Source organism: Oryzias latipes, chromosome 24, assembly GCF_002234675.1.
Source record: "Oryzias latipes chromosome 24, ASM223467v1".
NCBI classification, from domain to species: domain Eukaryota; kingdom Metazoa; phylum Chordata; class Actinopteri; order Beloniformes; family Adrianichthyidae; genus Oryzias; species Oryzias latipes.
In genome coordinates, this window is record NC_019882.2 from 22,030,719 (window position 1) to 22,043,747 (window position 13,029).

Consider the following 13,029-nt stretch of genomic DNA (forward strand, 5'->3'; position numbering starts at 1 on the left):
AACCCCCACCTAATATTAGCAGTGCATGGATATCATAGCTGTCCAGCCGTACAGTTTGGATCCAGATTCTAGCTCTGACGAGGAAAACAAAGACGTTCTTGGATCTATTTGTCTGCAGGTGGATGCATCAGAATGGAGCAGAGGTGGGAGCTTGTGGCCTGCACATTGTAGATTTTACGTCACAAATACAATCTTTTTTAAATAGCTATTTTTCATCTGCTTCTTATTCGCAACAATTTGAGTACAGAAATAGTCAGAAATGCTGTATTAATCTCAATTTTCTTCATTTCCTTTATAATGAAAACAATTCCATAAGAAAATATTGAAACACCAAAAGCACCATTTCATTGGAGTTGATCTTTGAGCTCAGGTTTGCTGTCTTCATTTGAGTCATGTTCAGTTGACCCCCTCTATGCATCCAAAACTTTGTCATTTTGTGACGCTAACTAATTTAAGTATAAAGGGTAAAGCGAAATAACCCACATTTTCACACATTTTCAACCTGTGGATTTTCCCTAACCATCCAGTCCATCACTAATGCAGCTTTTCAGCTCCACCAGTGGAACATAAGGCTACGTGTTGTTGGAGTGTGCCCACTGATTCAGAGCTCTCTATTGGACGGTCAGTTGAACAGCCAATCCCCCGTTTCAGTGTCTTAACCCTTGTGCTATCTTAGATGACCCCCCCCCCCCTTCCATTGACGTGTTCTCCCTACCATGACAAAGGTGGATAAAGGTGGAAAGATTTCATGTAATCCATGGACACCAGTGAAGATCACAAATCATTGAAGAAAAAAGGTTCAGAGCACTGTCTAGTGGGTCTAGATGACCCAACTCCCAATGGTAAAGTGCCTACAGTAGCACAAGGGTTTAATGTAAAATATAATCATAAAGTTTAAAAACATTCTCCCTCCATAAAAATGGGAATGTTCATATCAACGTCACACAGTGATTGCGTGGTACTCCAACTATAGACAAAAACACAAGCTGGGTGGCTGTGGTGCAGAGCTCGAGGAGTTCACCTCTGGAAGATTGCAGGTTTGGTTCCAACCCAAGAGTCCTTGGTCCAGACACCCACTCTTGGTGGTCTGGGGAGCACCTTGCACGGCAACAGAGCTGCTTCCTGGATGAATGAGACTGTGACTGTAAAGCACTGTGAGCCTTAACCCTTAAACACCAGAGCTTTAACCCCAGTGTTGGCATTCTTTTGACCACCGTAACTCTTCAACCGCTAACGCCATTAACCTCAGTCCAGCAGATCCCGGAACACAGAAAAGCCGCTTTGCAACACTTCACAGCAGTCATGTGTTGCATATCGGTGCAAAGCCGAAATGAAAAGCCGCTGGTGACATTTGCCCTCTGAAAGGGTTAATCAAGGTAGAAAAACAGGATATGAGCACACACTATTTATCAAAATCCACAAAACAAGCAATCAAAAGCAAAAAACATTTCTTTAAATGAAAACTAATTTCCCTCTCATAAAGACACTTTTGAAAAGTCAACAACTCAATCAGTGGTGTTAATAAGAGACCCTTTCAAATTATTAGTCTATGAACTCAATAAGATTTGTAAGTAGAAATGTATACATTTTTATTATTTTCACACAATCAAAGTAAAACCTGTGTCTCCAGAGGGTCTGACTGTAATTCCTCTTTCTAAAAACAATGAAAAACTTCAAGCAAGTCCAAATGCTGTGACTGTCTTTGGCTTTCTTGGACCTGGTTTGTGAGGCACTGTCCTCTGTGTCGGTTGTTAAACTTTGTTCATGTCAGTTCTTTCCTGTTCTTTAAAAAACACACACACTTGAACACAAAATCCATGAAACGGGCCTTCACTTTCTCCTCAGATGACATCTGTGACAGTAAAGGCTTTCCAGATGTTTCCTGCAGCAGAAAAATGACTGGGCTTCACAAACATCCTGACAGAAGTGCAGTGGATCGCTCCCTGTGTGAGATAACAGTGCTGTCTGTTTCTGCAGAGCTGCAGCAGCAAATTCCTGCGTCAAGCTGTTTCCCTCAGATATTCTTAGAGTTACCTTTTGGTTCTGAGCCTGTTATGACAGACAAGACTTTTAGCCAAGCCTGCGCTCGTGTCCGAGCCTCCACTCTGCTGAATCCAAGTGCAGAAAGAACGTGTCCTTATTAGGAAAAGAGCACATGCTCATATATGGGGAAGCTTCCGGCTGCTGACTTCTCTCTACATTCCTCTTACTTCAGGTTTGTCTGGCAGCTTTTCATTTCCGACTTTCTGGCTGGAGGAGAAGCAGGATCACCTTCCAGAGTCTGTCAGTGTGTGATCCTGTCTGTCAAAGAAAAATGAAGAAGCAAGAAAAAAAAAAACACATAGAGAGAAGCAAAAACACCAAAGGAAGTTTTAACCCATTTCAGGGCTCCAGTTTCTTGGAATTGAATCAAAACCACGTCTTCTGTCCAACATGACCTTTTTCTTTAAACATTTGCAAAAAATGGAGTTCTTCAGACACATTAGGACGTCCCCATAATAGAAACAAGGTTGTCCAAAACTCTCCAGAGTTGAAAGTCAGATGAACAAAAACTATCCATCTACCTGTGTAGCCTGACTCCTGGGTTTGCTACCGTTAACCAAGGAGGTCACATCTGGCCTTTCAGCTCCATCACAGACTAAACCTTTACACACGGGTAACATGTTAAAGCCTCAGCTATCTCAGAGAGCTTTCTCCACAGAGGATTTCTACAAAGTTTGGCTTTTTCAGCATCATGTACTAAAATCTACAACTGTTAAGATAAGACAGTATCTCTGGTCTTCACTAAAGAAAAGGCCTTTAGATCAAACCCAGAAGCTCCAAGAGTGGGTTTCCCATATTTTTATCAACGTGTGTAGCTCAGCTGTGCTTAAAGTGTAACTCTAAGTACTTTAAATTATGGTGTTGTCACTTTCTGACACAGTTTATCATAAATTACAAACTTTCAGTGAAGCATTTGCTCAAAAAAGTGTTCAGAATCAAAGCAGGAGTTCATTCGTTTGCTTTTGAGAGGAGCTGTGCTTTGCTGCTGGAAAACCAGAGAAACAACAAAAAGTTAGAGAAGAAACAAATGAATCTTTTCATTTTATCCTTTTTTCTCCAAGTCCACAGCAGGGAAAAGCTGTTGAGCGTTATGTAACTGAAGGAAGACGGCCAGCTAAATGGAGCTGAGCAGCACAGACCTTTTCTGTTGAAAACCAAGTTTAGCTTTTCAAAACATCCCCAAGGAAAAAGATTTAAATGTTGATTTCTAAAAAAAAAAAAGACATTACAAGATCATAAAATGGGGACAAAGCGGGGATTCTTTCATGTGTTGGAAGTCACATTGTGTCCTTTAAATTGGTTTTTAACCAAAAGCTTTGCTGCGTTTTTCTTAAATAGTTCACAACAAAAACAGCAGGAGCCCTGTTTGTTTGGATCAAATGTTCTCATCAGTACCTGGCCAAGGTAAATGACCTGAAGACCTCCTCTTCCTCACCGCTTGCTGGTAAGGTAGTAAAGAACACACCATCTGGCTTTGAAGCAGAAGAGGAGGAATCCTGCGGGATTAAACCACCACATCAGTTGCTCTGTTTTTTTTAAGCTCATGACTTCAGAAGTGTCTACAGGTTGTTGTTGGTTATTTATACGTCAACCTCCAAGTTATTTCAAGTGTTCTGCTTTTCCCTTTTCTTCTTTTGTGACCATTTAAACACCTAAACTCTCAGGCGGGGGCAGTGCTAATTTCAAATGTCATGTTTTTTTGTTTGTCTGTGAAGTCAGTCTTTAGGAATTCCCAGTGTGGGGTCCTGGGTTTCTAACCAGACTTTACTTCCCATTCCAGATGAAAGCCACTCTTGGAGGTGGAAGTGTTGTTTAGTCTCACAGCAGAGCCTTGCCTTCAGACAGCAGGAATGTGGGATGTCTGGAGTGGGGGTCAGGAAGCAAGGAAAGAATGCCAAGTATGTCCATGTTTATCCAGGGCTGGCTCTCCATTCAGCCCCCAGTGACGTGTTGCAGAGGAGCGCCTGTATAAAGGGGGCTCCCCTCAGCAGTCAGAACTCAGATCAACTCCTCCTACCGAAGCTAAACTCTAGCTTTCACCAAGAAAGAAAAGGACCCGCTGTGAGCAGAGCAGCAGACTGAAACTACTGAGCCGACAGGAGATCCACTTGATCCGAAGTTCCTGAGACCAGAGGAAGACTTCCCCAAAGAGGTTTAGAAAGGGTCTGAATTTATTCTAAAGAAGAGAAGATGTTTGCTAACAAGGAGAAGGTCATCTGGCTGCCTCTGCTCTGCTTGATTTACTCATACGCGGTAAGAAGAACAACTTTGAGGCTTTTCTGGGGACGTCTGCTCTTGTGTTGACAGCAGCTCCTGACTGGAACGTGGCTAGTTTGAACCTGAACATGTCCGTCTGTGTCTCCATCATTTCAGGCTGCAGGTCAGGAGTGCAGCGGTCAGTGTTCCTGCCCCTCCGCGCCCCCTCGGTGCCCCCCAGGAGTCAGCTTGGTCCTGGATGGTTGCGGCTGCTGCAGGGTGTGTGCCAAACAGATGGGGGAGCTCTGCACTGACAAAGACGTGTGTGACCCGCACAAAAACCTCTTCTGTGACATTGGAGCCCCCATCAGCAGGCGCATTGGGGTGTGCACAGGTGAGATCCTCCCTCACACCTTCCTCCTCTGTCTCCAAACGTTGACGTTAAAAAGCTTCAGCATTCAGGAGGCTCATAATGACCTGGCTCTGGTGTCCCACAGCTCGGGAGGGGGCCTCTTGTGTGTTTGGAGGCACGGTGTACAAAAGTGGGGAGACCTTCCAGAGCAGCTGCAAGTACCAGTGCACATGTATGGACGGTGCCATGGGCTGCGTCCCGCTGTGCTCCATGGACATCCGGCTGCCCAGCCCAGACTGCCCCATGCCAAGGAGAGTCAAGGTCCCGGGAAAGTGCTGCGAGGAGTGGGAGTGTGATTCCCCCTACAAAGACACCCTGCTAGGCCCCGCTTTGTCTGGTAAGGGAGTCTCTGCTGATCTTTACCCAGAAAAAACCACGGCTGTGGGGACGGTTTCACTGATCCTGCGATTCCCTCTGTGCTCACAGCTTTCAGAGAGGAGGAGACCTACGGCCCAGATCCCAACATGATGAGGGAGAACTGCCTGGTTCAGACCACAGAATGGAGCGCCTGCTCAAAGACCTGCGGCCTCGGCATCTCCACCAGGGTCACCAATGACAACCACGAATGCCGGCTAGAGAAACAGACCCGACTCTGTATGGTGCGACCCTGTGAGTCACAGATGGAGCAAAGCATCAAGGTGAGTTCCTGTCACTCTCGTAACCTTCACACACCCGTTAGAATCTGTGAGGTCATCCAGCTGACACTGTCCCACTGTTGTCCTGCAGAAAGGAAAGAAGTGCATCCGGACTCCCAGGGTCTCAAAGCCCATGAAGTTTGAAATCTCCGGCTGCACCACCACCAAGTCCTACAGGCCCAAGTTCTGCGGCGTCTGCCTGGACGGCCGGTGCTGCACCCCCCACAGGACCACCACCCTCCCCATGGAGTTCAAATGTCCCGATGGGCAGGTCATGAAGAAGCACATGATGTTCATCAAGTCGTGCGCCTGCCACTACAACTGTCCCGGGGAGAACGACATCTTCGAGGCCATGTACTACAAGAAGATGACGGGTGACACGGTATAAGTTGGGAGGGGGAGGGGGGCTGCACGACAGCCGCGGACTTAAAAAAGTAGAACTCCGTCTCAGTGAAAGCTTAGTCCAAGACAGACACTCGTGGAAGTGTCTGCTCGCCTGCCAGCATGCTAGCCTCGCAGAGTCAGACAGAGGGTTGCCTAGCAACCCCAAGCACGTCCTGCACTATGACTTCTGTTATTTAACAGAAAAACCTACTGTTATCTTGTCCTTACTTTTAAAGTCCTGCTCACAAGCAGTTTTCTGTTGTTGTTTTTTTTACTAAAATGTGTTAAGTTCTTGATCTGAGGTTTCTGATGAGTCCACCCCGCCCTGTAAAGTCACGCAGCTATGAGGGCGGACCACAGAGGCTCAGTGTTCTGCCGTCCGTGCAGGTGTGAGTGTGTTATTTTGAGAGTGAGTGCAGGAATGAATGACAGCCTTGTCTGGGAGGAATCTGCAGGAAAGGTCAGAGTTTCCTCCCAGCACATGGGTGGGAAAGAAGGCAGCAACTCGCGTCATACGAAAACACGCAGAGCCCAGCCGACTTTGCCAGGGCACTGAGAAATCCACAAGCATGAGTGTGTTAACTTCAACTAATACTGACTGGGGTCGATAAGAATCCGAGAGAACATGTAGTTTGTACAAAATAGAAGAAATGACTGGAAGAATTGTGATTTCATTCCTTATTTGAAGTGTTAATATGTAAATTCTGTATAAATGTGTACAGTTAAGTTAATTTAAAAAAGAAAGATTGGTTCTGTGCTTTCAATGTATCAACAGTCTGTTTGTTGTTGGTTGTAATTTCTATTTTATTGAGAAATGTGACCAAAATGTCACATGTTTGACTTTGTAGCTGGAAATAAAATCTATATTTTTATAAAAACAGGCTTGTTGTCACTGTCACTGCACACACAGCAGCTGCTTTTGCTCACAGACCTCTGACCTCTGGGTCAGGCGAAACAGTTGTAGTCTCAGCCACTGAGCAGAGCACCCTGAGGAAAGGAAACCAACATAAACATGTGGTGGCTACCTGTGCAGGTGTTCCTAACTCCACACTCAGCCCCAGGTGGGATGGGCTCAAAGCCGTGACATTCCTGAACAGGACCAAAAATGTTGTGGAGGGGCTTTATTTTCTCAATACCTATAGTGCTAAGAATCTTTATCTTCAGTGTGAGGCTGTAAAGCAGAGGTGTCAGAATCCAGGCCTCAAATTCCAGGGTTGGTGTCCTACTGTGTTCCAACCTTCCTGCCATTGAAGCTCCTTATTGGCTAAACACACCTGATCCAAGTGATCAACAGCAGATAACCTGGAAAACCAGCAGGAGGCTCGAGGCCTAGTGTTTGACACCCCTGCTGTAAATGATGTCATGCAATTCAGTGCAGGTGGAGTGTGTGCTGAGAAAACACACAAAAATACATCACTTTCACCAAATGCATGGAAAAACGTTTCTATCTGCAGAGTTTGCACCTTTGATAAATGTTTCCATCAATTACGAAGTAACCCTTCTTCATGGAAACTGTCTCATCATCATCAGACTATAAAGAGCTAATGTCGCCATCTGGTGGTCATCCTCAAGAAGTGAGTGTAGAAATCAGACCATCCATCTTAGAAAACAGCGGTGTAACAATTAATCGATTTATACTCCTAGGATCAAATTGAACCTACCTAGACCATAATAGAATAGTTTTAAAAGGAATCATAATTATATTTTATTCATTATAATTGAAATGTGAGAATACTATTTGGATTAATAGTTTATTAATTTAACTATAATGTATAAATGACCAAGTGCATCATAGCAGACAACACAAATGTGATGTCATCAAACACGGATCAGTCCATCATTCCAGTCCAATGTGTGGACAGACTTTGAATAAAGTCATGTGACCATCCAGTGTCTAGAATGTTCTAAGAATGTTCCCTTTGGATTCTTTGGATGTGGAAAAACAACAGTGGTGAACTTTAGGAAACTAACATGTGAATGGATTTGACATTCATTCTAGTTTACTCATTGGTTTGGACACAGATTTCATTTCCACTTGATGATCTGGAAGAAATCCAAGAATCTGGAAAACTTCACTGTTCAGTAGCAGGAATTTCTGTCTCAGTCTGACTGCTGGAAGTTTGGATGAAGATGATCTGGATCCACTTTAGGTCAGAGAACCGGATCGTTTTAGAATGAACCAGTATTGGCCATGAATCAGCAGCCACAAATTATGATAGGAACCAAATTGTTGTTAAAATAAATTGTACATCCCTAAAAGAAACTGTTAGAAAAATAATCCATTTTGAGTCCTGTCAATGATTCTAAAATGCTCAGATATGTATCTTCCTTTTAGAAATCATCTTTAAAGCTGGTGTATACAAGTACAGCAGAACATGCTCTGGACTGGACAGATCATGTCAGTAGCTGTGTGCCATGCTGACGGGTCATCCTCACTCACACAGAAACAAACTCCAACTGTGTTTAACGGCTCTGCAGCCGCATCCACACTGAGTCCCCTCCAGTTTCATTTGCTGTGATGAAAGGGTCCAACAGCCTCTGCTGATGCTCAAGCTGTCTGGTTTTGCTAAGATTAAGGTGTCATTTTACAGACAAAGGGATTCATCAAAAGCAGAAACGTTGCAGGTTTGATTTTTTTTATAACAGAGATTTAATGCAGTTATAAACACAAGCAAGTCAGTTATCTGCAAAAATGTGTACTTATTGCCTTGGCTTGATTAAATTCTAGTGTGTTCTTCATTGCAGGTAAAAAGGATCTCGTCATGGAAAACACAAAGTGTTGATGTCATTCATCTGGGTCAGCCTTTATTGTCTGACTAGAATCATTGTCCAGAACCTCAACCCAAGCGGTCGCATAAGCAGAAACATCATCAAGAAAGGACATAAATATTCACATGTGCAAAGTGTGAGAAAGTGTTAGTGTGAGTGCATCTGCTAGTCTATGTGAGGGACAAAAGCAAGGCAACAGCAGAGCGGCGTTTCAAGGACAGAAATCAAGATAAGAATCCAGGCTGGAGGACTTCAGGCTGCCTCGTTCTCTTTGTCAGCCCTGCCGCAGCTCATGAAGCTTCTGGGCAGCATCTTCCAGCTCTGACTCGATGGCTGCCAAGCTCTCGATCTCCTGCAGAGGAGGAGAAAGAGTGAAGAACAAGGAAACCAGCAGCACAAAGATGCTTTTCTCTATTCAAACTACGGTAAAACAGTGCTGCTGGATTCACTGATGCTGTGTGGAACCTGAGGTGAACAGAACATTTTCCTCCCTGATTCTGGTTACCTTCTGCTCCTGCCTTCAAAATAGTGTGTAAGACTTGTCCTGATTTCAGATTACACTCTTTTACCATGAAGTTTACTTTTTTCTGTGAGCCGAAGGACAACGGAGAGAAATCCAATAGATGAGAACACAGTAATTCAACTCCATGCAGCATCTGAGGCTCACACTTCATGACATAAGCAGCCAGTCTTCTGCTGTCAGCTCCGTGTGAACACAAAGTCAATGATGCCTTTTTAAAAACACAAGTGAAGTATTGAAAGCAACACTTTCATTCTTCCTCCATTGAGGGGAGCACAGAGCTGAGTGGATTTCTCACCTCTGACTTTCTGCTGGCACTCCCCTCCTCCTCCATCACCCTCTTCTTCTCTGGAGCTCCATGAACAAACTGAAGCACTCTGTCAGGACCCCTCTGAGCGTCTCTCTTCCTTTCCTCTTCCCCCTTCTCCTTTCCTGCAGCCTCTCTTGAATGCTGGGTCACTTCCTTCTGCCGCAGGTCCTTTCCAGCTGCTTTCTTGTTCAGATCGAGAGACCTGGCCCCGTTGGTCCACCGTCCCAGACTCTCAGCCAGCTCCTCCTTCATGTCCTCCCCTCCGTTGGTGCTGCTGTGGGTTTGTGAGAGGAGCTCAGACCTCGTGTCCATGGCTTCTTCATCAGATCGGCTTAGACTTGAGTTAGGATGTTTCTCTTCGTCAGACCAGTCACCTGAAAAATGAGGAGCACAGAAAGAGATCAGGAAGCAGCAGACTCCACCGCCTCCAGGTTACCACTTCTGCTGATGAAGCTTTTGTGGCCAGCTGGAGGTGCTGAGCACCCCAAGAGTCCACAGGGGGGAAGGGACCAGTTCTCTCATCTGATCGTCATGAAGGCAGCAGAATGACTGGTGCACAGTAACTGTGAGCACCGCCTCACTGGCATTTCAGAACATTGAGATCCAAAGTGAGTTCTGATCCTGTGCTCAGCTTCAGCTGCCCGTCTGGGAGGAGGACGTTCATTATGTGGATGGAAACACATCCACCATGTCCATCTGCCGTCCACCTCTCATTCCCGTCCTCTGGGTGGTATCAGAGCACGCCTGTGTTCTCTCCGGTTTCCTCGTCTTCATTTCTTTTCAAAGTACCAGATAGATTTCAAACCAACAGCTTGCCTCTTTTCTCTTCTCCTCAGAGTTTTCTGGCTCCTCCAGAAGCTGTTCTATTCTGATCAGACTGATCCGATGAGTCTTGTTCTGACCCTCACCTCTTTCTCCTGTCACGTTCATCTTTCCTCCGCCCTCCTGTGACTCTTTCTCCTTCATGTGTCCCTCTTTCTTGACTCCTCTGTCTCCTTTTCCTGCCCTCTTCCTCTGGCTCAGCATGGACATCTCTCCAGGGCCTCCCAAAGCCTTTAACATGGACTGATCTGAAACGCAAATGGCTTGAATGGCATTTTCTCTAGGAAATACATTTTTCAGTAACACATGTAAATGAATCAAACACACACTGGCACTTGGTTTGGTGTTTTCTGTCAGAGCTCATGACAGCAGCACATGTGCTGTGCCACAGTCCTAACCTCAGATGGGCCATTCAGTAGCTGATGAAGTAACCAGTGCCGTCTGTGCACATAAAGAACACTTTGTTTGATTGGATCTGCTTTGCTAAAGCAATACTGCCAAGTGCTACATGAACTCCTGAAAGCATGTGTCCTGTGGGTCAGAGTTGATCGTGGTACTCGCCTGTAGATTCACCTGCAAGATGACGGACTTGTGTGGTAGCAGTGGATGCATCAGCTTGCTCATCTTCAAGAAGAAGATAGGATTTTCAAGCTTTCAGTCTGTGCCTTTCTACAAATTCAGAGCATGAAGATTAGCTGTGAGTAATGGATGACTCACCCGCAGCAGCGATCTGCTGCAGCTCCTTCAGAAAGTTGTGATGACGAAGGATGACAGTGAGCCGGCTGTCTGCTCAAAGACAGAGAAAGAGTGCTTCATCCCTCACTGCTTCAAAACACTCAGCAAACCCTTTCTGTTAAGTCATCAAAACCAGTTGACCTGGCTTTCAAATTAAAAGCACAATTAATCATCTGGTTTGCACACACACACACACACACACACACACACACACATTCTGCACTCTAGTGGGTCAAAGCAGCAGTTAGACTTTCTGCTGACACACACGAAGCAAGAATCTGGCTGCATGCACCTTCTTTCCATCCGTCTGCAGCACGCACCGATTCTGCACGCCTGCTCACACAGAGAAACTCTCCTAAAGCCAAGGATTTTCATCACAGTTTGGTAGCAGCAGGATATAGCATCACAGAAGGACTTTAAGAAAGTACCGTCTGTGTGCAGAAGGGGGATTTCTGCTGGAATCAGCCAAACGGACTCCTCCCACTGAAACAGTACAGGATGCTGAAACCACGTTCTTTTTAAATGCGATTGTAGTCGTTTTGAATCACTGCATTCTAATGATGATGACGATCAGAACAATGGCAGCATTAGTGAGAACTCCTTCACACTTATGCTGATTTTACAGTAAGAAAACCAGGGGACATCTTGTTGTCATGGAAACATTTGAACTTGTTCATTAGTTTTTAACCGTCTGACATCTCGATGTAGAAAGTCGTGTTTTTGCTTCATGCTGTGAAGTAAAACACTGAAAACCAAACTTTTATTATTGGTAGAATTCTATAAAGCCTTCAACTCATTATGTTCCTGTTCTGTTATTCTAGAATCTTCCTCCATTTTTGCTGCTTAACTCCTACAATTTTTCAGCTATTTCAACTTTTCAACTATTCAAATGTTCAGCTCTTTCAGCTTTTTGCAGCTGAGACTTTTGGTCCTTCAAATCCTTGAACTTTTCAAAATATTCCAGGATGTTTGCCTCCATTGAAATACATGGGGATTCCTTGGTGTATGAGGTCGCTGGTTCTCTGGCATTTTTCCCAAACATAACTTTTTTTGTTATTGTACTGCTTTCACTTTATGTATGGTCAACTTTTTTTGTGCCAATTATTAGCCTTTAAATCTCATTTTCATTCAGCAATACAGCATCCAACCCTGCTCTTTCTTCTGGAAATGCGGCTCCTTGTAGTGTCTTATTACATTCATTTCTGTTCTAAGCCTGTCTGTTGGTCTTGTCATTTCACTGACTGCAGTGTCGACGCTGTCCAGGTGTTTCAGGCTCACCTGTCTTCAGTCTGACCAAACACTCCTGACTGACAGGGACTGCACGCGGCTTGGAGAGCACGTCTGCCAACGCCTCCACGATGCACCTCATCAGCTGTGGACACACAGAGGAAGACAGTGATGGTTCCGTGCTGAGTCAAAGCTCCTGCTGCATTGGTCCTGAAGGAAATGGAACTTAGGCAGCATGAAAAAAGCAATCTGATTGTAAAGAAAGAGATGTCTTTATAAGGCAAAGAGCAAATGTTTGTCCCTTCTGCGTGTTATGTAACATTCTTCTATGCATGTGTCAGCTTTCCTTAGCTGCAGCTAAACTGACAAAAACAACTTCACACAATATGGAAAATGCTCAAGTTTCCTCTGGAATAGATTCATTTAGGTTTAAGCCCTCAGATGATTACATCCATTATTCACAATCTGGATTATTTTTGAACCCTCTTCATGTCTCCGTGAGCATCTCCTCCATGTCTCTTTGGCCATTCATCTTCCTCAGTAGTGGATCCAGAGCAGAGGAAGCTGCGTTGACGGTGGCATTGGTGGACAGATGCTTCGTTACATTTAGATGTTTGATAGGAGCCGCAGGAACTCACCTCCACGTCCTCATGGTGCAGCTGGCTCAAAGGCTGCGGCAGCGACAGAACTGCGGAGAAAGAACACACAGGCTGCTGTCCGTGGTGCTGAATCCGACCGTCCAAAACTTCCGCCGGTCTTACCGCAGCCGGACAGAAGAGTCAGCAGGATCAGCCCCCTCCCCGACATGATGGCACGCGCGCTGCTTCACCGCGTCACGCTTCTCTGATGGAAGCTCGATGGTTATGGACGCATTCTGAGAACAATCCGCCAGCTTCGGGGTTTCTGGAGAGCATCAGCGCCGCAGCCCCGTCCTGCTGTCCATCGACGCCCCCAAGCTGCCGCGCCTCTCACAAAG

At 45.2% G+C, this 13,029-nt stretch overlaps 2 protein-coding genes across 3 annotated transcripts; one reads left to right on the top strand and one right to left on the bottom strand.

Moving 5' to 3' along the window:
* The first annotated feature begins 4,026 nt into the window (after positions 1-4,026).
* ctgf (connective tissue growth factor) lies at positions 4,027-6,548 on the top strand. The gene is made up of 5 exons (XM_004083991.3): positions 4,027-4,296; positions 4,417-4,633; positions 4,737-4,988; positions 5,078-5,289; positions 5,378-6,548. Exons 1-5 carry the CDS (start codon positions 4,234-4,236, stop codon positions 5,672-5,674), a joined length of 1,041 nt encoding a protein of 346 aa, XP_004084039.1. The 5' UTR covers positions 4,027-4,233; the 3' UTR covers positions 5,675-6,548.
* Positions 6,549-8,296: 1,748 nt separating this feature from the next.
* Positions 8,297-13,029, bottom strand: chga (chromogranin A). Of its 2 annotated transcripts, none has more exons than XM_023953204.1 (8): positions 12,815-13,029; positions 12,692-12,741; positions 12,105-12,198; positions 10,809-10,877; positions 10,665-10,715; positions 10,178-10,339; positions 9,258-9,643; positions 8,297-8,791 (listed from the first exon to the last, which is right to left on the bottom strand). In XM_023953204.1, exons 1-8 carry the CDS (start codon positions 12,858-12,860, stop codon positions 8,714-8,716), a joined length of 936 nt encoding a protein of 311 aa, XP_023808972.1. In that variant the 5' UTR covers positions 12,861-13,029; the 3' UTR covers positions 8,297-8,713. The 2 variants fall into 2 exon arrangements, with proteins under 2 accessions (XP_023808972.1, XP_011490376.1); XM_011492074.3 differs by having other exon boundaries at positions 10,653-10,715; positions 12,815-13,028.

Coding starts and splice junctions, on each gene's coding strand:
- chga (XM_011492074.3), bottom strand. CDS start 12,860: ATGTCGGGGAGGGGGCTGATCCTGCTGACTCTTCTGTCCGGCTGCG. Junction 12,742..12,814: donor GACTCTTCTGTCCGGCTGCG/GTAAGACCGGCG, acceptor CTTTCTCCGCAG/TTCTGTCGCTGCCGCAGCCT. Junction 12,199..12,691: donor TGCACCATGAGGACGTGGAG/GTGAGTTCCTGC, acceptor GTGTGTCCACAG/CTGATGAGGTGCATCGTGGA.
- ctgf (XM_004083991.3), top strand. CDS start 4,234: ATGTTTGCTAACAAGGAGAAGGTCATCTGGCTGCCTCTGCTCTGCTTG. Junction 4,634..4,736: donor GCGCATTGGGGTGTGCACAG/GTGAGATCCTCC, acceptor GGTGTCCCACAG/CTCGGGAGGGGGCCTCTTGT. Junction 5,290..5,377: donor AGATGGAGCAAAGCATCAAG/GTGAGTTCCTGT, acceptor GTTGTCCTGCAG/AAAGGAAAGAAGTGCATCCG.